This window comes from Bos indicus x Bos taurus, chromosome X (genome assembly GCF_003369695.1).
Source record: "Bos indicus x Bos taurus breed Angus x Brahman F1 hybrid chromosome X, Bos_hybrid_MaternalHap_v2.0, whole genome shotgun sequence".
Classification (NCBI taxonomy): Eukaryota; Metazoa; Chordata; class Mammalia; order Artiodactyla; family Bovidae; genus Bos; species Bos indicus x Bos taurus.
The window spans coordinates 14,760,916-14,783,610 of NC_040105.1; the positions used below are offsets into that span (position 1 = coordinate 14,760,916).

General features: G+C 40.6%; 1 protein-coding gene across 2 annotated transcripts in view; it reads left to right on the forward strand.

Moving 5' to 3' along the window:
- REPS2 (RALBP1 associated Eps domain containing 2) overlaps positions 1-22,695 on the forward strand; it is a 244,308-nt gene that overhangs the window by 129,434 nt on the left and 92,179 nt on the right. For both annotated transcript variants that reach the window (XM_027533588.1, XM_027533589.1), the window contains exons 10-13: positions 4,593-4,662; positions 6,329-6,382; positions 10,739-10,784; positions 14,374-14,510. In XM_027533588.1, coding sequence (XP_027389389.1) covers positions 4,593-4,662; positions 6,329-6,382; positions 10,739-10,784; positions 14,374-14,510 — 307 coding nt within the window. The remainder of the gene's footprint in view (positions 1-4,592; positions 4,663-6,328; positions 6,383-10,738; positions 10,785-14,373; positions 14,511-22,695) is intronic.

A 22,695-nucleotide genomic window follows, 5' to 3' on the forward strand; every position in this document is an offset into this window, starting at 1 on the left:
TAATGCTGGATTTTTTTTTTTTTTTTGAGAAATTAATTACTGACTCATGTTGCTTTCCCCCATGTACTCACTTCAGTTCAGTTCAGTCGCATCTGACTCTTTGTGACTCCATGCACTGCAGCACGCCAGGCCTCCCTGTCCATCACCAACTCCCGGAGTTTACCCAAACTCATGTCCATCAAGTTGGTGATGCGATCCAGCCATCTCATCCTCTGTCGTCCCCTTCTCCTCCTGCCCCCAATCCCTCCCAGCATCAGGGTCTTTTCCAATGAGTCAACTCTTCGCATGAGGTGGCCAAAGTATTGGAGTTTCAGCTTCAGCATCAGTCCTTCCAGTGAACACCCAGGACTGATCTCCTTTAGGATGGATCTCCTTGCAGTCCAAGGGACTCTCAAGAATCTTCTCCAACACCACAGTTCAAAATCATCAATTCTTCAGTGCTCAGCTTTCTTCACAGTCCAGCTCTCACATCCATACATGACTACTGGTGTACTCACTTATCATCTGTCTAAAAGGAAAGGACCAAATATACAGATGGCTGTCAAATCTGGAAATGGAGATATTTTAAACACAGGAATGCATGCTTAAAGTTTATTTTATTTTTGGCTGTGCTGCATGTCTTGTGGAATCTTAGTTCCCTGACTAGGGATTGAACCCAGGCCCCTGGCAGTGAAAGCTTAGAGTCCTAACCACAGGAACACCAGGGAAGTCCTCATGCTTGGAGCTAAATAGAACTTGGTACCAGCAGCCCTGTGAGGGATGACTCCACGCAGGTGTTTGTTGTGAATGGAGCTATAGCTGATTCAGGTCTTGAGAAGTTTGCTCAGCAGTACATCTTTTTTAGAAGATAGCAGAGCTGTACCATGTACTTATTTCCATCAAGAATTAAAGAGTACAATTTCAAGTATATGTGTCTTTAGCCACGTTTCTTAGGTTATTGAATTGCTTTTTTTGTAAACAGGCTTATTGAGATATAATTCACATACCACATTCAGCTAAGGTATACAATTCAGTGGTTTTGAGCATATTGACAGTTGTGCAACTGTCATTATAGTCTAATTTTAGAACATCTTCATCACTCCAGAAAGAAAACCTGTATCCATTAGCAGTCATCTACTGTTCTCCTCTTGCCCCAGCCTCTGGTAATCACTAAGCTATTTTCTGTCTCTGGAATTTGCCTACTCTGGGCATTTCATATAAATAGAAACATATGACATGTGGTCTTTTGTGACAGGCTTCCTTCATTTAGTATAATGTTTGTTTTTTGATCTTCCAGTTTTATTGAGATATAGTTGATGTATTTGTTGTTGTTGTTCAGTCTCTAAGTCATGTCCAACTCTTTGTGACCCCATGGACTGCAGCATGCCAGGCTCTTCTGTCCTCCACTGTCTCCCAGAGTTTGCTCAGATTCACGTCCACTGAGTTGATGATGCTATCTAACCATCTCATTTTCTCCCACCCTCTTCTCTTTTTGCCTTCAATCTTTCCAAGCATCAGGGTCTTTTCTAATGAGTCAGCTCTTTGCATCAGGTGGCCAAAGTATTGGAGCTTCAGCCCTTCCAATGAATATTCAGGGTTGATTTCCTTTAGGAGTGACTAGTTGGGTATCCTTGCTGTCCTAGGGACTCTCAAGAGTCTTCTCCAGCACCACAGTTCGAAAGCATCAATTCTTTAGCGCTCAGTCTTCTTTATGGTCCAACTCTCATATCCGTCCATAGCTACTGGAAAAAGCATAGCTTTGACTATATGGACCTTTGTCAGCAAAGTGATGTCTCTGGTTTTTAATATGCTCTATAGGTTTCTCATGGCTTTCCTTCCAAGGAACAACTGCCTTTGAATTTCATTGCTGTAGTCCCTGTCCACAGTGATTTTAGAGCCCAAGAAAATAAAATCTGTCACTGCTTCCATAGTTGATATATGCAACTGGATAAGTTTAAGGTGTATGGCCAAATGATTTGATTTATGCACATTTTGAAATGATTACCACAATAACTTTAGTGAATATCCATCATCTCACATAGGCACCATTAAAGAATTAGGAAAAAATAGTTTTTTCTTGTGATGAGATCACTTTGTATAATATTTTAAAGTTCATTCACAGTGTAGCATGTATCAGTGCTTTATTCCTTTTCATTGATGAATAATATTCCATTTTATGGATAGAACACATTTTGTTTATCCATTTTTCAGCTGATGGAAATTTGAGTTGCTTCCACTTTGGGGCTGTTAGAAAAAATGCTGCTGTGAATATCCATGTACAAGTTTTTGTGTACACACATGTTTTCACTTCTCTTGAGTATAAACTGAGGAGTGAATTGATTGGATCACATTATACCTTGTGTTATACTTTTTGAGGAACTAGCAAAATACTTTCCAAAGCAGCTATACCATTTTACATTCCTCTACCAGCAATGTATGAGGGGTCCAATTTCCCCATATCCTTGTTAACTTTGGTTACTCTCTCTCTTTGATTTTAGCCATCCTAGTGGGAATAAAGTAGTATCTCACTGTGGTTTTTATTTGAATTAATGACTACTGATATTAAACATCTTTTTGTGTGCTTATTAGCCATTTGTGTGTCTTCTTTGGTGAAATATCTCTTCCTATCTCTTGTCCATTTATAAACTGGGTTGTTTATTATTGAGTTTTAAGTGTTCTTTATATATTCCGGATGTAAGTTTCTTATTAGATACATAATTTGCAAGTATTTTTCTTTGTTTTTCTCCTCTTTCTTGATAGTATCCGTTGTAGCACAAATGATTTTTATTTTGATGAAGTAGAATTTATCTAATTTTTTTCTTTTTTTACTTGTGCTTTTGGTGTCATGTCTAAGAAACCATTGCCTAATACAAAATCATGAAGATTGATTCCTATGTTTTCTTCTAAGTGTTTTATAATTTTAGGTCTTACATTTAGGTTTGTGATCCATTTTAAGTTAATTTTTATATAGATTGTGAAGAAGAGGTTCAACTTCATTCTTTTGTATATGGATATCAAGTTGTCTCAGCATCATTTATTGAATAGACAATTTCTCCCCTACTCAATTGTTTTGTACCCTTGTTGAAAATCAGTTGACCACAAATGTAAGGGTTTATTTATGGATTCTCAATTCAGTTCCATTGATCTATATGTCTGTTATTATGTGAGTACTATACTGTCTTGATTCCTGTTAGTTTTTGCTAAGTTGTTCTTTTTCAAGAATATTTTTGCTATTTTGGGTCCCTTGCATTTTTATATGAAATTTAGGGCCAGCTGGTCAAATTCTGCAAAAAAAAAAAAAAAAGAAAGATTGCTTCAATTCTGTAAATGAATTTTGGGAGTATCACCGTTTTAACAGTATTCAGTCTTTTGACCCATGAACACAGAATGTCTTTCCATTTATTTAGATTTTTAAAATGTCTTTAAGTGGTGTTCTTTTGGATTTCTTTTTATCTATTTTTTTCTACTCCTAAATTATTTTATTTCGTTAAGGATCTGGTTTATAATCCAGCTGGGACAAGAAAATGAAAGAAGGGCACGGTTGAGATACATTTGGTTGAGACACATTCTGTGTTCTAAATTATGTCTGGAGGCTTCATTGTGATGCCAAGAATGACTTGTCTGAGCATTCTTAAACCCTAGATCAGATTACCACCAGGCAGTATTGTAACTCCATTCTTTGAAACAGTTTGAAAACAGAAGTATTGCTTATCTCTCTTGGGCTGTTCTGATTCTGAGAGGTAAACCAATTAACTTTTGGGAGCACCAGATAACTCCAGGAATTTACCCTACTTTAAGTTTTAGAATTTATCTTTATTTGATTCTTTGAATATATTTAAAATAAAAAGAATACCAAAAGGCTTATAGTGACAAGTCTTCCTCTTATCCCTATCTGCATCTACCCAGTCACCCTTAAAAAATTTATATATCTTTCTAGAATTTGTTTATATATATACCAAATATGAATATATTATCCTTTAATCTTATCAGAGGACAGACTCCATGCTAATTGAGAGTTTATAAGAAATTATAGTAAGTAGGTTTTACACAGAATTTTAAACTAATCAGCACATGATCAATTTGGGTATTCATCTTAGTATAAGTGGAAATGTCTCCCTTAAATGAGTTAGCAGAAAGTTTTCTTCTGCACGCCGATAAAATTCTCTTATTTCATGACAGGGAGGCTGTTTGAATCAGGGTTGAGCACCCTCTGCGTAAGAGATTCTGGCAAATACCCACATGATGGGACTGCTTGTCAGAACCTCTTGCTGCTTGTAAGAAAATACCTAGAGCATAGGTTTGTTCTTGACTGAAGTCATGGGCAAATGCTCTACGACTCTGGCTGAATCCCATACCAGATTCAGATACAGTGTATGTTCTATACATATTCCTCAGCCTAAATCATTATGTTTTTCCTCTGTGTATATAAAATTTTTCAATGCAAATTAACTTATACCTCACTAGAAACCTAAAAAAAAAAAATTAAATGTCAAGGTTTATGGAAGACAGAAATATTGGCAAAATATACAGCTTTTAAAAACATTTTCATCATAATATGCACATCACTTCATTTTCATTCCAACCCATATTATTAATTTACTTTTCTTTCCAAGAAGCTGTCTATTAAAGACATGGCCGACTTTCCTGTCCCTACCCAAGATGTGACTGGTGATGACAAACAAGGTATGAAAAGAATGAGTTTTATCCCTTTGGGAACATTTTCTGTGTATTTAAAAAATCTATTTCTCTTGGAATGGCTGGTTTCTAGAGTGTATGAGGACTGTTCTCAGTATATGAACACATTTGGATGGATTAAGTTGTTCAGTTGTTGTCACTGAACTATAGTTCATAAAGCAGTAATGAGCTTGAGTGTCCAAAGCCTTCAGTTACGACTTTGTACTCACAGCTGATCCTCAGGCTACTCTGACACCTTATATTGGAATCTGGCCATACTAATTAGGAAATGACTGGAAGCTGAATGGTTTGAGAACATAACATCTTGTATTGACAGGTGTGATCCCAGAATATCAATATAAATGTACATTTGCACACAGATCTAACCGTTGAGGAAGTTACCTTCTGGAGAGAGAGTTTCTGTCCCTGGGCTTTATTCTCTGTGACTTTGTGGGTGTTGGGCTGTGATGTGGAGCCTTATCTTACTGGGTGGGTGAGAGCATTGCAGCACAGTGTTGCTTGTTATAATTAGCATAAAGCACAGGAATGACTTGGCTTGGCACTGTCTAGAAGAGAAGGAAGAACACCCTACTTCCTCCCATGCTTCTATCATAATGCTTTATAATCGATCGAGTCCTTCCTCATGCACTGCATTATTCAGTCCTCACAAAATTGAATGGAGGCTGGTATATTTTATCGCCTAAAATATATAGATGAGTAAACTCAAGTTCAGGCAGTATGAATCATTTATTCAGTAAGAAAAAGAGCAGTGGTAAAAACTAAGATTTTCTAATTCTCAAGCCAGTATCCCTTCTATTGGACTGTAGCCCACCAGGCTCCTTTGTCCCTGGGATTTCCTAGGCAAGAATACTGGAGTGAGTTGCCATTTCCTTCTCCAGGGGATCTTCCCAACCCAGGGATCAAATCCAGATCTCCTGCATTGTAGGCGGATTCTTCACTGACTGAGCCAACAGGGAAACAATTACAATAATTGCACGCTCTCTATTTCAGTGTTTGATCAGGAGGGACAGGCAGACCTGGACATTGTCTTTAGCAGCAAGCACTTTGATAACTCTCTTTACTAGTGGATCTTAGCCTAAATGTCCATTGGAATAACCTGTGTGTGTGTGTGAAGTTGCTCAGTCATGTCCAACTCTTTGTGACCCCGTGGACTGTAGCCCGCCAGGCTCCTCTGTCCATGGGTTTCTCCAGGCTAGAATACTGGAGTGGGTTGCCATTTCCTTCTCCAGGGGATCTTCCCAACCCAGGGATCGAGCCCTGGTCTCCTGCATTGCAGGCAGATGCTTTATCCTCTGAGCCACCAGGGAAGCTGGTGAGCTCTAAAAATCCTGAGGCCTGGCTCTCACTCCCAGAAAGATCCTGATGTCTTTGCTTGGGAAAAAATGGGGAATTTTGATATTTCCTGGTAATACTCTCCCAAGCCACTGGTGGCACTCTCTCTGGAACATTGAAAATATGTCTTTATTCTCTGTAGGAGTAGAGCCCATTATCATAGGAGGCTTTTATTGTTTTAGTAAGTGCTATAGCAACTTATAGGTATATATAACACTGTTTTCATAAGTGATAACCTGGAATTCTTTGTTTTAATGTAACATGCTTTAGATGTAATTTTTTTTCTTTCCTCTTCTTTTCTTTAAAAACAAAACACTGGTAGCTTTGAAGAGTGCTACTGATGAAGCCTTACCAAAGGACATGTCTGAGGATTCAGGTAGGAGAAAACCAATTTAATATATTTTAAATGTAATTATTTCTTAAAAAAAAAAAAAAAAAAAAACAGCCTTGTAGTTTCAGTGAGAAGACTGGCACATTTGTGATTTTATATGTGTATATATATATATATATTTCTTTCCAAATATTTGTTGTGTGTTTTATTCTAAGGAAACGTTTTGGTTTCTTTTTCACTCCTTCGCTCTTCTCAGGTATGAGAAGAGGGTGATTTCTTTGTAAGTTCTAAATATAGTTTTCACTGAAAGGATCCCTCCGTTTGAATTGAGGGTCTCATTGTCACTAAGTGTAAAGTTGAGAAGGCTTTAATTTGAGAAGATTTTAGTAAGCCATTGTGGTTTCTCTGTAGAGTAAGGAGCTGATGGAATGGATCAACGGGAGGCTCATAGGTGAAACTTTGCATTTCCAAAATAAAAATCTCAAATATTTTCATTATACTTCACCACCAGGAAAACAGGTAAATGTGCTTATACATGGAGTAGATTCCATGGAGAAAAAGAAAAGTTGTGTTTGCCCAGGTTTTTGGAGAGTCAGGACTGTGTCTGTGGACCATGGAGATGGCCAGGCCTGTGTCCTCAGCTTTCTCGATGGAGCTGTCATTGAACCAAGATGAACCTAGTTTAGAACTACTGGCTAGGGGTGTTTGTAGTTCTGGTTATAGGGACACGAAAGAAGTTGCTCATTTCTCGTTTATTGTTTTCTCTTTTAATATTTAATAATTAAATCATGTTTGTTTCAGTTAGCTAGGTGTCATCCAAGCTTTATTTGTTAAAGTTAGAGCAAAGGAATCAATATTTATCGAGGCTTAGTAGTGTATTTCCAAAACACCAAGTTCATTTAAGGTTTAAAAGAAAGAGGTATAGAGATAGAGAAAGGAATGGGGAGCAAGTGAGAAGGGAAGAGGGAGATGGAGGAAGAGAGAATGAATATGAAGGAGAATATATGATTGATTACAGTGATGAGGCCTAAGAATCTGTATTTTTAGGCAACCCCTGGAGGATTCTAATGTTCAGCCTATTTGGGGAACCACTACCTCTCAAAAACAATGTTAAGAAATAGGAAATTAAGATTGTAAATCAACTGTGACTCCAAAAATGGTAGGAATTTTCAAGCTGTGTTTTGGTTTTTGGAACTGATTCAAGTTCCTTCATCATGGGGGAAGTGCTCTATTTGCATAGGACAATCACCTGACATAGGTTCCTTCCAACTCTAATTGTTGGAAATGAAGTGAATACGGTCCCAGTTTTTGTAAACTTCGTGTTATGGTATTAATAAAAGCTATTTAAATTTGGAAAGTTAAATTGTGCTTCTCCAGCAACCTTTTTGGCTTAGAGCTCTTCCTGTTTATTTCCATGAGCATGCCCCATGTTCTCTGGGGCAGGAGTTTTAGATGTCATTTTCAACATTTAATAGGGCATGGCATCCATCACCAGTCAGAGCCTATCAGGGTATATGTGCCGCAGTATGTAAAGTATATCTGAATTTGTTTCACATTCTGCCTGGGAGCATGCTGTGTGGTTTCTGATTTGTTCTTTGCTGCCCTTTCTGGAGTGGCTATGAGGGAATACCTCATCTGAAAGTTTATTTAATACCCGGGGAACATTTGGATTCTTAGTGAAAGACAGGAGTTTTAAGATGGTGGTTTCTAATTCTGGAGGCTTTCCATACCATGTTAGCAGTTCACCTTGGTTGAGTTGCTGTCTTCTGGAGAATTAAACTTTAGGCTTGCCTTCCTGTCCTGTTTCTGTTTCCTGGAAAGGTGATGTGCCTGGGGTGTTCTAGGAAATTCTCACTCTTCTTCTCTCTGCCCAGCTCAGTGAGAAGCTATGATTTGCCCGTGGTCTTCTGCCTGAATTCTGACACAACCTGCCCTCACCATTTTTGCAGATGTTCACATGCTCCAAATGCTGAGTCCGACTTTCAGGGGCTTGGAAGCTGATGGAAGACTTAACTAGAATCGTGTTCTCCAGCTTTTTCTGATCTGGAACCTGTTGGGACTTACCAGCCCTGCCTGGGATCTCATTTCCCACTTCTGCCCTTCCTTCTGCAGAGGGTGGTGATAACCATGATAATAGTAATGGCAGTGAAGAGAATGTTGTGGCCTATAGGTGGGATGGGACTGTATCATCAGGGAGTTGGGTATTCCTTGATATGTAATTTTTCTCATAGGCTCTTACCCTTTTAATTGCTGAGTGTGTGTATAGTAGTAGAATCTGATGGATTTCTTAGCTAATGCCACATTCCAGCCTAATTCACCAGGCCACTCTGCACCACAGCCATCTTTTTCTGTGTGTCTCCGCATCATGCCAAGGGTGTCGGACCTGCTTGTCCACAAACTGTAGCCTTCAGCCTGCTGTTGGTGTTTCTCGCAGTTGCCACCCTGATGGTCTTAAGCAGCAGAGCACTTCTCTCCTTGCATTCCCTGCACCCACCTGTATCTCCTTTGCTGTCTTAGAAAAAACTAAATTTTGAAACCAAATTTCTAAGCTTAAAAAATTAAGGACACTGTACAAGAGTAATATTTTGCAATTCTAGAACACGTTTACTTTTTAAAGTGCTTTCACCTTCTTATCTCTCCGTGTGAGAAAGGGGCCTCATTTTTATTCCCTTCATTCTGTAGGTGAGGAGACTGAGGTTCAGAGAAATCACAGCTAGTGAATGTCGCAGCCAGGAGAAGTTGGCCTAGTCTCTAACCCTCAGCCACCCCTCTCACCCCCTCTGTCTGCCTGTCTATCACCAACAGGATTCCTGCTCCTTCCACACCCATCCACACCCCAGCATAAAGACAGATAATGGCAGTGGACAAAGAAATTAACAAGTTATCATGATCTGGTTTGGGGAATAGTCTTTTAACATGACCTAGACTTCTCTGACTCACACATTTCTGGGAAGCAGTGGGGCCTGAGAGATGCAGATCAGAGCCAGCCATGGTGAATGGAGTCCTACTGTCTGCCCAGCTCCTGGAAAGCTTGCTGGGCTGGAGGAGAGTTTCTCTTGGGCCACTGTCCTTTGCTGCCCAGGGGCCTGGGGGAGGAGAGGTGGTTGTCTGTCCTCGGGCAGGTGCCACTGTGGGTGCACGAGACCCAGCAAGGCAGGTTCACACTGCTAGGCCTCCCACGCTTCTCAGGGCTCTGGCAGCCTTCCAGTGGTTTATAGTCAAAAGGTGGCTGTATTCTCACTCCGACAAGCCAGGGTGCTTTGGTCGGGAGAAATGCATGTCTTCTGCAGCTGACCATAGTGAAGGGAATGTGTGTTCCTAGTTTGCTTTGTACCTTGGTAGTATCTCCGTTCCCCATTTCTGCCCTGCTTATCTAACCTAAGGAGTTTAAGGGCTCCTTGGTAGCTCAGTGGTAAAGAATCTGCCTGCAATGCAATTGACATGGGTTCAATATCTGGATTGGGAAGATCTCCTGGAGAAGGAAATGGCTACCCACTCCAATAGTCTTGCCTGGAGAATCCTATAGACAGAGGAGTCTGGTGGGCTATGGTCCATGGGGTCGCAAAGAGTCAGACATGACTGAGTGACTAACACTTTCACTTAATGATCATCATAAATCCAGCATGCTTCCCACCAAGGAAGGTTTTTATCTTTGGAGTAATGTAAAAGAGGATGACATCATGCAATGAAACATTTTCTTTCTCATTATTCCCAACAACTTACGATGGGAAAGTAGGCTTCATGTGTGTTGGTAGTGAGCAAGCTAGTTTATGATATAAATTGGTGAAGGAAAAGTTGTCTGGTTGACAAAATATATTCCATAATACTCTCTGTATAATTTGAGACACAATAATATTTTCTTATGGGAAAAACTGCATAGTTCATTTCAGCTTAATTGTGGGAGCTTTGATTTCTTGTGGTCATGCTGTCCTGGTGGTGTATTTTAAGAAAACCTTAAAAATATATAGCCTGATAGATTTCTTCTTAGAATTCAGGGAAGACTGGTTCAAAATCTGTTATTATTTAATACTTGACTATCATGATAGACCAAGAAACCCTCAAGTCTGAACCCATCATTGTATAAATAGATAACCTCTTGAGGGAGTTGTCTTTTTAGACTGGAATTTCTTCATTAGCCAGCTTCGATTTAAGAATGGCTTTGTGGCTAGTGCTCTGATGAAAGGAAAGATATGTTGCTTTTTCTTTCCTATTAATTGTGCCTTTAGCTTTAGAAATAAAATTATGAAATCACAACAATGTGGAAGTGGTCAAGTTTTCCACAGGGATGTTTGTACCTCACGTTTACTGTTGATGTGTTCTGTACTAGCCCAGGTGCTGCTTATAAACCTGTTTAACTGCAGACATGAAACCCAAGCAAACAGCAAATAATCTTTGTTTCAGCCACTCCTAAGGATTCCAACAGTCTCAAAGCAAGACCAAGATCCAGGTAGTGTTTATTTAAATTTCTGCTTTAATGCCCTTTGTGCCCTCTCCCTGACTAGAAGTAAATCTCCCAATGAAAAACCTAACCCACGATCCCCTTTCCCTTCAGTTTGACACTTAGCCTGTAGGTGACTTCACTTGTCTCTAGGGGCCTGACTGGAGCCCGCAGTGCTGCTGGGGAGGCTCTTAGTTTCTGTGTTTACTGGTGCCGGAAGAGGGGCTGCAGCTCTTTGGCAAGCTGACATGAAGAAGGGGGCTGTGTGACATGACCCAGTTGCTGCAGGATGATAACGAATAGTGGGAAAGTACCTTTGAAAAGAGGGAAATATGGTTAAAAGGTAACTAACACTGAAATTTCCTGTCATGACAAGGTGAACACCAAAAAATAAGAAGTCTGGGTATAAAATCTAGAGTAGGGAATGAAAATGCTCTGGCAATTTCAGTAAGGCTCAAAACTGCAGGTAAGCAGTGTTTGTGGACTGTTTCATCCTGTTAGAGTCTCTTCTCAGCTTCATAATTGCTGAGTCAGGAGAAGCTAGGAGCAAAGGGAGAGCCATCAGATAGTAGATAGGAGGAGTGAAGAGGAATACAGAGATGCTGATAGAACTCCTAGGACCTCAAGGAGGGGACATGGTATTGAGATTATTGTTCACCAGTAGACTGCAGTGGGAGATGGGATGCTGCTTGTGTGTTTTCCAAGTTTTGCTTTGGCTCTCAATGACTTTTTTTCCCTCCTTTTGGCTACTAGATGTGTTCCTGAGAAGGTGAATTTAAATATGATCATATTTTGTATGCTTGAAATACTGCCATTTAAGGAACTCTGGTCTCCTTGTAAGTCAAAGAATTACACCTTAGTTTACTTTTTATATCTGGATTTTCCAAGTTTGGAGAAGGCAATGGCACCCCACTCCAGTACTCTTGCCTGGAAAATCCCATGGATGGAGGAGCCTGGTAGGCTGCAGTCCATGGGGTCGCTAAGAGTCGGATACGACTGAGCGACTTCACTTTCACTTTGCACTTTCATGCATTGGAGAAGGAAATGGCAACCCACTCCAGTGTTCTTGCCTGGAGAATCCCAGGGATGGGGGAGCCTGGTAGGCTGCAGTCCATGGGGTCGCTAAGAGTCGGATACGACTGAGCGACTTCACTTTCACTTTGCACTTTCATGCATTGGAGAAGGAAATGGCAACCCACTCCAGTGTTCTTGCCTGGAGAATCCCAGGGATGGGGGAGCCTGGTGGGCTGCCATCTCTGGGGTCGCACAGAGTCGGACACGACTGAAGTGACTTAGCAGTAGCAGTTTCCAAGTTAGAGTTTTGTTTCCTTGTTTATAGAAGATACAAATACCTATGTTCATATTTGTTAAAGCAAATATGTACAAGTAATAGATACTTTTGTTCATATTTGTTAAAACAACAGGTACAGTAATTTTTGGTAGAAAAAAAGGTATAGTCCCTATTTCTCTCTATGGCCACCACATTTACTCATCCTGTTTTTAAAGGATGAATGGGTCTTTTACAAATTACTCTGTCCTGGCTCTAGGATGTAGGTGTAGTAACATTTGTCTGCCTTTGTAGTAGACAAATACTTCTCTGAATGTCAGAAATCAACCCTCATAGTTTTTTTTTTTTTTTCTGCTAGCTTCCTCTCTGTCTCTCAAAGCAAGTGAAATGACAAAAACCACAATCACACATTCTATTATTAATATTTCTGCCTAAATTTTATATATGATTCTTTTAGGGATTGTCCTCTTGGTTTAATTTGGATGTTGTTATTTTCACTACACCCAACTGGGTCTTTACTGAGACCATGAGAATCAAATTATTTGAATCCTCCTCTTTAGAATAACAAAACTTTTTAGAAATGTAAGGGGAAGGGAAATCACCCTTCTAATACTACTACATTCATTATTTTGTTGAGTCCCTGCACATTTATATTTTAATTGGCTGTATTAATAGTTTTATAGTATCACTTATTGAATATTCATTTACCTTTCTGTATAAAAATATAAATACACAGGTTATATATGGAAGTAAAATGAAATAAGATACGTAGTATGAGATTGTATGTTCAACTATATATATATATGTGTGTATATATACCTGCACACGATTTATACATACCATATTATATTTTCTTTCTTGAGTAAAAAATGTCACTAGAGCTATATCTGGCATAGAAAGTTCTTTCTAGCTAGGGTCCCTAATTTCCTTGTTTAATCAGGAGTTCCCATTTGAAAACTTTGTTGCCCTTTTCTGTGGATTTTTTTATTCTAGTTGAAAGGATCAGAGCACTCTTCCTGTTAGTTCTTGCCTGCCTTTGCCTTGCGTGTCTTGCAAGCTGTGTTACAAGGATCACTGCAAGAGCATATCACATGTCATTATGGTGGCTTTATTAAAGATTGCAACGTTGCATGATGAACAAAACTCTGGACTACCACATAGAAACCGTGAGGAAGTTTTTCAGGAAAATAAGAACTTGCTATGTCAAAACTAGCTTTACCAAGAACTGAAGTTGCTTAAGAGTAATGAATAGATTCTAATTTCCTGAGTGCTACTGTAATAGCTAAATATCAAGGCAATTTCCTGAGGCTAATTTGTCTCTAGGACACATCTCTGACTCAAAGGTCATTTTCTTCTTTGGCATGAAGTTAGCTCAGAAGCTGAATAGAACAGACATAAGATGTATATATGCACTTCTTAGAAAACCATATTGGGAACTCACTGACATAGTCCTCAGCAATAGACTAATGTACTTAGTTGAATTAATTTAGAAAATAAGCAGGATTCTAATAGTCTACCTGCTCCTGTCCAAAGGTTTCTTCCCTGGCTCATAGACAGTGTCGAAGCATTTTAAAAATGGAATTTAGAAACTGAGATTGAAGTTTGAATGAAATGTATTTAAGTTGCTAATTTACCCAGTTCCTTTTTCATTAAATGCCATTAATTGGAATTATAATCTCAGAAATTGCCTAGTTAGCTCCTGCCTTGTTATAGATTGAGAGAGAAGGTTGAGGATGCTTTTGCTTTGAAATTTCCCCCAAACCTGTGTTTCTCATGATAAGACACCGAAGGCCCCTCAATCTGATTGATGTATGTTTTCCTTTCCTGAATTTCATTTGTGGCATATTCTGTTGAACATTTGATTCTTCTTCTCAGCTTATCTGTCCCAGTTCCATATGTGCCTGTTATCACATTTACATGTAAATAGGAGTCAAGTTCTGTGGTCAGTTAATACCATGAAGCCCTTCTATTAAAATATGGATATACCTAACCAGATGCATTGACACGTTATTGTTATTAACAATTCCAATCAAAATGGATTTGAATTTACAGACAGTGTTTCCTCTTGGGTAAGTTTAGGTCTAAGGTGTAATAAAAGCAAAGAGGTTAAAAAAGGTTGTGACTCAGGTGGGGGTTGGGTGCTTGTTGCAGCTGGTGTGGCATTGAGAGGGCAGCAGGGACATGGCCTCTCTGGGAGCTCCACAGGCCTTGGCAGTCACTTAGACTTTTGTGGGTATTTTCTGTTTCAGCCCAACTTCAGAGAGTGAAGCTTTGCTGTTTCCCTTCTGACCTTCCCTTATTTTGCTGCAGATCTTACTCTAGCACCTCCATAGAAGAGGCCATGAAAAGGGGCGAGGACCCTCCCACCCCGCCACCGCGGCCACAGAAAACCCATTCCAGAGCCTCCTCCTTGGATCTGAATAAAGTCTTCCAGCCCAGTGTGCCAGGTGAAGTGCCCTTCTGCACGCCAGCCCTTCCCTTTCCTGTTGGAGTCAGTGGATGGGTGTCACCACAGAGGTCTCTATGGGTCCAGAGAATGAGCAGACCAGGCCCAATTGGCCTTCACGTGGCTGGGGTGTTCTTAGGTAGGAAGGCCCTTCTAGGCACATAGATACTGTGTGTCTGGAGCCTTGCCCACATTCATGATGGACCAGGAATTACAGAATTCTGTACCCAGAGGATGAAAATGCTTCATCCCCAGACAGCCCACTGAATGTTTGGCCAGGGTCTTGTTCCTTGCATCATGGTAATTTGTGTCCAGGATTGCCATCTGTTGTTTCTTCAGATGCTTATGCTGTTCTGTGAAAGGTCTCGGTGATTATTGCCTGGCCAGAATTTTCTGCATTTTATCCTTTTGGTGAAGATCCTGTGTCCTCCAAGTGTTAATACTAAGGGGGTCTCTGCTTTCTAAGTGACCAATGATTAGGTGTTTGGTGTAGGTGTCTAAGGCAAATGCTTCTTCAGGTCGGCTGCTCTGGAGCTTCTGGGGATGGAACTTGCTCAAGTCAGCTGCTGTACAGCTGGGACAGGGGGGTTGGGGTCTTATTCGCTCCCCTGGCACCCTGTGAAAAGGGGCTGTCCTCCTGGGGAGACTGTGGAAGCACAGATGGGAGCCATACCTTGAAGGGAGCGAAGGTGCTAGCATACAGGGCTATCCAGAGTGTTATTTTGGGGGCCACAAGGGCCTTTCCATTGACTACTGCAGGCAAGCTATAAATGCAATAATTTCCTGGAACTTTTTTCTATATCTATGTGCATTTTAAATCAACCTCAGATGCTAGTGATTTGCAGGTGGTTATCCATTCGACTAAAGCAAGAAAAGACTCTCCTTGGCTCACACATTAGCATGATCCCTGTGTCCCGACAGAGCTCAGCATGTTTTATTTATTCTAATAAAGTACTCTCCTCACAGAAAAGTTACAGATTGTTTTTTAATATACTAGAATCTGGAACTCTCTATGAAATTTGATTCTCTGCCATGAGTTCATCAGATAAAAATTTGTCTTGAATTTTCCCCCATACTTTGATCCAAATTCTGGCATAATTTCATAGTAACTGGTATTTGGGGTGGGAGTAGGCACAGATGATGATGCTATAAAAATTTCACATGGCTCTGGTGGATAAAGACCTAGAAAATTTTTCTATGGATGCAGGATTATTAAAACAATCTGGTAAGCCATACATTTTCCTTGAGAGGAGAGAGGCTGGAAACACGCCCCCTCCCTCAGGCTATGTCTTTGCCCATGAGGAGTGCCAGCTGTGCTGGAGGATGGACAGGCCATGGCCTTTATGACGTGGCACCCTAGAGTGGGAGAGAGAACACTGAATTTGGAGTCTAGCCCAGCTACTTATCAACTATTTGATTTTTAGCAAGTGGCTTAATCTTTTCTGTATCTCAGATTCCTAATCTGGGAAACAGGGCCAACCCTCCAGAGAATTAATGGGATGTTGAGATAATAGACGTCATCCAAGTAGTGCCATGTTCAGACCCTAGACTCTCGTACCTACCAAAGACCAATGGGGAGAGAGGGTCTGAGGAAGGTCCCTGACTCCCTGCCCGCTGTGGGACAGTTGTGTGACTCATTCTCCATAGTGCCTGGGATGGCTCGCAGAGAGATCAAGCCTCGGTGGCCTGTGGCAGTCACCTGTTCATTAACAACTCTGGGCCCACTGCCCTGCTTCCCTGTTGTGCTTGCCCCACGCCTACATCAAATGCCTGCTCCTGAGAATTTACACAGCTTCTTTTTACATCTCTGATGTTGATACAACTTCAAGTGAAAAGCATTTTGGTTTGATAAATGCCAAAGAATAGTTAGATGGGTGACATCTGTATTTGTAAATTAATTCCATTATCTTTCTAGTACAGTGTACACAAATGAAATTTTAATGGGCAGTTTAAATTGATCACACGAGGATCATTTCTGTAGTATGACAAGCAGGGGACACCATTGCACCTACTTAATTTGTTTGCATGTGTGTTAATTCTCACAGGAAAGAACAAAGGTCTGTCTCAACTCTGTGGAATTTTAGTGTATTCCCTATTGCTAGAGATTACTTACTAAAATTTCTGACAGTCTACGAAAACACAGGCTAGAGTCTAAACCAGTTACCATAGCGGCCTTAGTGAGAACCGCGGTTCCCTTCTAGTCACCCTCTGCTGCATTTGTCTTTATGTGTCACTCTGGCTAAGCTTGGTCACACACTGTTTGCTGTCATGTATCGTGAGCTTCCTCATCAGCCCTCTTTCAACTTTTGTTTCTTTGTGTCTGTGTGATGCGGATGTATGGCGGTGGCAGTGGATTGCACAGAATGGGGGTTTCTCTCTCCCTGTCTGCCCCTACCCCCTGCCTCCTCCTTGTCTCTTCCTCACACCCCCTTCGTGTGTACTCTCCTCACTCCTTTCTCATGGGGTCCTTTGTGAGCCTCTTCCTTTCCCCTCAGTGTTTACTCCTGTTCCCCTCTCCTCCCCTCCCCTTTGAGTTTCTCTCCTCCCCTCACCCCTTCAAAGGTGTCTGCCTCTCTTTCCCTGGCTCCCCCCATCCTCTCACTACCCTCATGTCGTAAACATGGCAGAGGTTATTAATGACTTGGTGGCTATATCTTTGTTTCCTTGTGTACTTACTTTCTTTGGCTGAAATCGGAGATGCTGACTCAAAATACCTTTGAAGTGTAAATAGACATTGCCAAACCATGCTGTCAGAAACTTATACCTATCAACTTACCCTACCTGTAACATTGTCTGAGAATGTGTCCTCACACCCTTACTAGCACTGGCTAATGTTCATCTTTTTAATCGTTACCTATTTAATGGGCAAATGTCTGCATTTCCTTGATTCCTAGTGAAGCCAAACATCTTTTCATATCATTATCAGGCATTAATATTTATTCTTTTGTGAATTGCTATATGGAGGCACACTTAGCTTCAGGTGTTCCTGGTCTGTACCTAATCACAGTGACCACTTGTCTCCTCTTTATTTTTCCTATGAGATTTTGGGCCTGTTTTATCTCAGACACTTAGGAATGTGAAGATGACCCTGGGGAAGCTAAGCTAATTTGCTCCTTCATGGGGTCCATGTCCTCCCAGTCCCCATCTTTTGGCTAACTTTATCACTTAAGACAGACTCTACCTAGACCATGCTATTTATAACAATAGAAGAATAAGAAAAAGTAAAGAAGATAGGGAGAGATAGTGTACCTCTTGAGAAATCTGTTTGCAGCTCAGGAAGCAACAGTTAGAACTGGACATGGAAAACAGGCTGGTTCCAAATAGGGAAAGGAGTATGTCAAGGCTGTAGATTGTCACCTTGCTTATTTAACTTCTATGCAGAGTACATCATGAGAAGTGCTGGGCTAGAGAAAGCACAAGCTAGAATCAAGGTTGCTGGGAGAAATATCAATAACCTCAGATATGCAGATGACACCACCCTTATGGCAGAAAGTGAAGAAGTAAAAGAGCCTCCTGATGAAAGTGAGAGAGGAGAATGAAAAGGTTGGCTTAAAGCTCAACATTCAGAAAACTAAGATCATGGCATCCGGTACCATCACTTCATGGCAAACAGATGGGGAAACAGTGACAGACTTTATTTTCTTGGGCTCCAAAATCACTGCAGATGGTGACTGCAGCCATGAAATTAAAAGATGCTTGCTCCTTGGAAGAAAAGTTACGACCAACCTAGACAGCATATTAAAAAGCAGAGACATTACTTTGCCAACAAAGGTCCATCTAGTCAAGGCTATGGTTTTTCCAGTGGTCATGTATGGGTGTGAGAGTTAGACTATAAAGAAAGCTGACCTCCAAAGAATGGATGCTTTTGAACTGTGGTGTTGGAGAAGACTCTTGAGAGTCCCTTGGACTGCAAGGAGATCCAACCAGACCATCCTAAAGGAAATCAGTCCTGGATATTCATTGGAAGGACTGATGCTGAGGCTGACGCTCCAATACTTTGGGTACCTGATGTGAAGAACTGACTCATTGGAAAAGACCCTGATGCCAGGAAAGACTGAAGGCAGGAGGAGAAGGGGACGACAGAGGATGAGATGGTTGGATGGCATCACTGACTCAATGGACATGAGTTTGAGTAAACTCTGGGAGTTGGCAATGGACAGGGAGGCCTGGCATGCTGCATTCCATGGGATCACAAAGAGATGGACGCGACTGAGTGACTGAACTGAACTGAATGTGCAATGAAATAAGATGTAAACTTGAGTTGGAAAGGGACAGATACAATGAAGCCAGTTTTTTAAAAATGAGAATCACAGGACTGTGAAAAACACAGTGAATGAGGATAAGTTGCTTGAGTCAGAGTAGCCTAGAGTGTAGTGATAGTATGGAGAAGAAAGAGAATGGAGAGAAGATGCAAAGAAGCAAGCATGAGAGCAGGAAATGAAGGAAAAGGTGAGATGGTTGTTGTATAGGAGTGATGATGTTTACACAGAGGGTGAAGCAAATTGGATAAGAGCTTGTAGAGACCAAGGAGAGGAAAGTCTGCAGACTCGGTTTAGGATTCTTGGGAAGGAAGGAATAACTCGGAAGTGGGTGGTATTAATGCCTTCAAATTTATGATGATAGGTAACATGATATAGAAAATAATGAAGAACTGATTTAGATTGTGAGTTTATAGAAATGAATGAGCTCAACTCTGGCCGCAGGTGACAGTTGGCTTTAATTTGGTGTCTGTGAAGAGGATGTGAATATATGATTTATAGGATTCTGGCTGTCATAGAGCTCCAGATAGATAGGTGCTGGCATTATACCTAAAATGTGTGTTTTCATAGGAAGAAATTGACATAATAGGGTCACTGTGTGGAAAAGGGAACTCATCTTTGTCACAGCTGTTCCGGGCCTTGGATCCACCCTTTTGCTGTCCCATGCAGCTGCTCTGTTAGAAAAAAAATGTATAAGATGATCTAAGGAAGTGATGATGCAAGTGTACAAAATCTAGAGGCAGTCAAACCCTGGACTTCCTCAGTGAGGTTTAGATATTATAGCTCTATACTTAGAGCCATGAAACATATGTCATTGTTGTTTAGTCGCTCAGTTGTGTCCGACTCTGCAACCCCAAGGACTGCAGAACGCCAGACTTTGCTGTCCTTCACCATCTCCAAGAGCTTGCTCAGACTCATGTTGGTTGAGTCGGTGATGCCATCCAACCATATCATGCTCTGTTGTCCCCTTCTCCTCTTACCTTCAATCTTTCCCAGCATCAGGGTCTTTTCTAATGAGTCAGCTCTTCACATCAGATGCCCAAAGTATTGGAGCGTCAGCCTCAGCATCAGTCCTTCCAATGAACACCCAGGACTGATCTCCTCTAGGATGGACTTGTTGGATCTCCGTGTAGTCCAAGGGACTCTCAAGAGTCTTCTCCAACACCACAGTTCAAAAGCATCAATTATTTGGTGCTTAGCCTTCTTTATGGTCCAACTCTCACATCCGTACATGACTACTGGAAAAACCATAGCTTTGACTATACCAACCTTTGTCAGCAAAGTAATGTCTCTGCTTTTTAAATATGCTGTCTAGGTTGGTCATAGCTTTTCTTCCAAGGAGCAAGTGTCTTTTAATTTCTTGGCTGCAGCCACCATCTGCAGTGATTTTGGAGCCCAAGAAAATGAAGTCTCTCCCTGTTTCCACTGTTTCCCCATCTATTTGCATGAAGTGATGGGACTAGATGCCATAAACTTAGTTTCTTGAATGTTGAATTTTAAGCCAGTTTTTTCACTCTCCTGTTTCACCTTCATCAAGAGGCTCTTTAGTTCCTCTTCGCTTTCTGCCATATAACATATAATATTACTGATATTCCTATAAGAAAAATCAACACAGTGAAGATAATACTTTCTAGACTTTAACTTCCTTTTCCTCACTGAAACAGTTGTTTTCGTAAGGTTTTTACCCCCCTCATGAAAGGGTTTCTTTTGTGACTGTGAGGGGTGAAAAGGCCCCTCCTCCCACTCTTGACATTGTCCTACCTCCTCCAAAGTCTTGGGTTTGCAGCCTGAGGTTGCATAGTGACAATCAGCTGCCTCAGTGCCACATATAGCACTGTTTCAGCCACTGAACCTCCACTGACAGGAGCGGCAGAAATTGTGGGGGGAGATGTAGCTATCCTTTTAGAGCTTCAAACCAGGAACCTTCATCATGTCCACACAAATCTAAGTGGAAAACTTAGTCCCTTGGATAGTGTTAGCTGCCAGGCAGTGCAAAATGAAGTCCCTGGCAGGGCCATAACTTCCCAGTGCCACGCTGCTTACTTTAAGAAAGATTAGGTGTTGGTGGACAGCTCTTTCCACCGCATCCTGTATGGCCAAGGATATTGAGAACCACATGTTAAAACCATTACCTTGGCCATCAAAAACCAAGGCTGGTATCTGCCCATGGGTAGCTAATGTCCTCTCTCTGCTTTAGACATACTGATAATAAAAGTTCATTCCATTGTTAAGAAATTACCAAACAAAAAAAAAAAAGAAAAGAAATTACCATGGACTATACAATCCACGGAATTCTCCAGGCCAGAATACTGAAGTGGGTAGCCTTTCCCTTCTCCAGGGGATCTTCCCAACCCAGGGATTGAACCCAGGTCTTCTGCATTGCAGGTGGATTGTTTACCAGCTGAGCCACAAAGGAAGGCCAAGAATACTGGAGTGGGTAGCCTATCCCTTCTCCAGCGGATCTTCTTGACCCAGGAATTGAACTGGGGTCTCCTGCATTGCGGGCAGATTCTTTACCAACTGAGCTATCAGGGAAGCCCCAAGGTCACATATATTTCCAGTATATATTACAATCATGGGCTTCCCTGGTGACTCAGATGGTAAAGAATTGCTTACAATGCAGGAGACCTGGGTTCGATTTCTGGGTCAGGAAGATCCCGTGGAGAAAGGAATGGCAACCCACTCCAGTATTATTGCCTTGAGAATCCCATGGACAGAGGAGCCTGGTGAGCTATAACCCATGGGATCACAAAGAGTTGGACGCGGCTGACTGACTAACACTTTCACTTTCATAGATTATAATTATTTTTAAAGTAGATAAATCAAGATTTTTAGTTGGAGTTTAATATCAAACTCTCAACAATTAATAGAATGAATATACAGACAAGTAGGAGGATATGTTGTTCAGTCGCTAAGTCATGTCTGACTGACTCATTGTGACCCCATGGATGCATGCCAGGCTTCCCTGTCCTTCACTATCTCCTGGAGTTTGCTCAAACTCATGTCCATTGAGTCAGTGACACCATAGTAGGCCTGAAAAGCACTATGAACCAATTCAACATAATTAAGATTTATATAGTTTTCACACAACAGGATACAAATTCAAGTTCCCATAGACTATCAACTGGGAGACACTGGAGCATGTCCAGGGACATGAAACAAGGTGCAAAAATTTCATTGTCTAAAAGTATTGAATTCATGTGCAATCTGTTCTCTTATCACTTGAAATTAAGCTAGAAATCAATGTTAAAAGATAAATGAAAATAACCCACGTATTTTCAAGTGCAGTTTGACATTTACCAAGAGAAATCTTTGACTTAGCCATAGAAAGCCTCAGGAAAGTTAAAAGATTGCAAAAACACAGAGAGTTATTATAGAGAAGAAAGCATTTAAATGAGAAATTAATGTCAAAATGAGAAATTAATATCAAAGATACTTTTAAAAATCCCATGTATTTGGAAATTAAATGTCCATTTTTGAATATATCCAAGAAGATAGATGTTTCTGATGGGTGTATCTAAGAAGCCATAATAAGGGAAATTAGGAAATACTTATAAAGAATAAAAATGAAAAGAGAATTCACCAGAGTTTGTTGCATGCAGCTGAACCTGCTCAGTGCAGTTAAATACAATGTGGAGTCTTGAATAAAGTGTGGAAACAAATAATGGATATTAGCATAAAGTTTTGTGAATTCAAACTTTACTTAATAATACTGTATTACATGTTAATTTCCTGTTTTTTTTTTTCAACATTATTTCTTTATATCCTTGGAATTGGATTAGAAGTTTCAAGGCTCATTAAATTTTTTTTTTTGAGATAAATTTTTTAGACGTTTAGCAGTAATACTAGATGCTGGAATACCTGAAACTGTCAAAATTTTGAGTGAATATGAATTAGAAATCTAGCATTCCATTCATAGTAAATCAA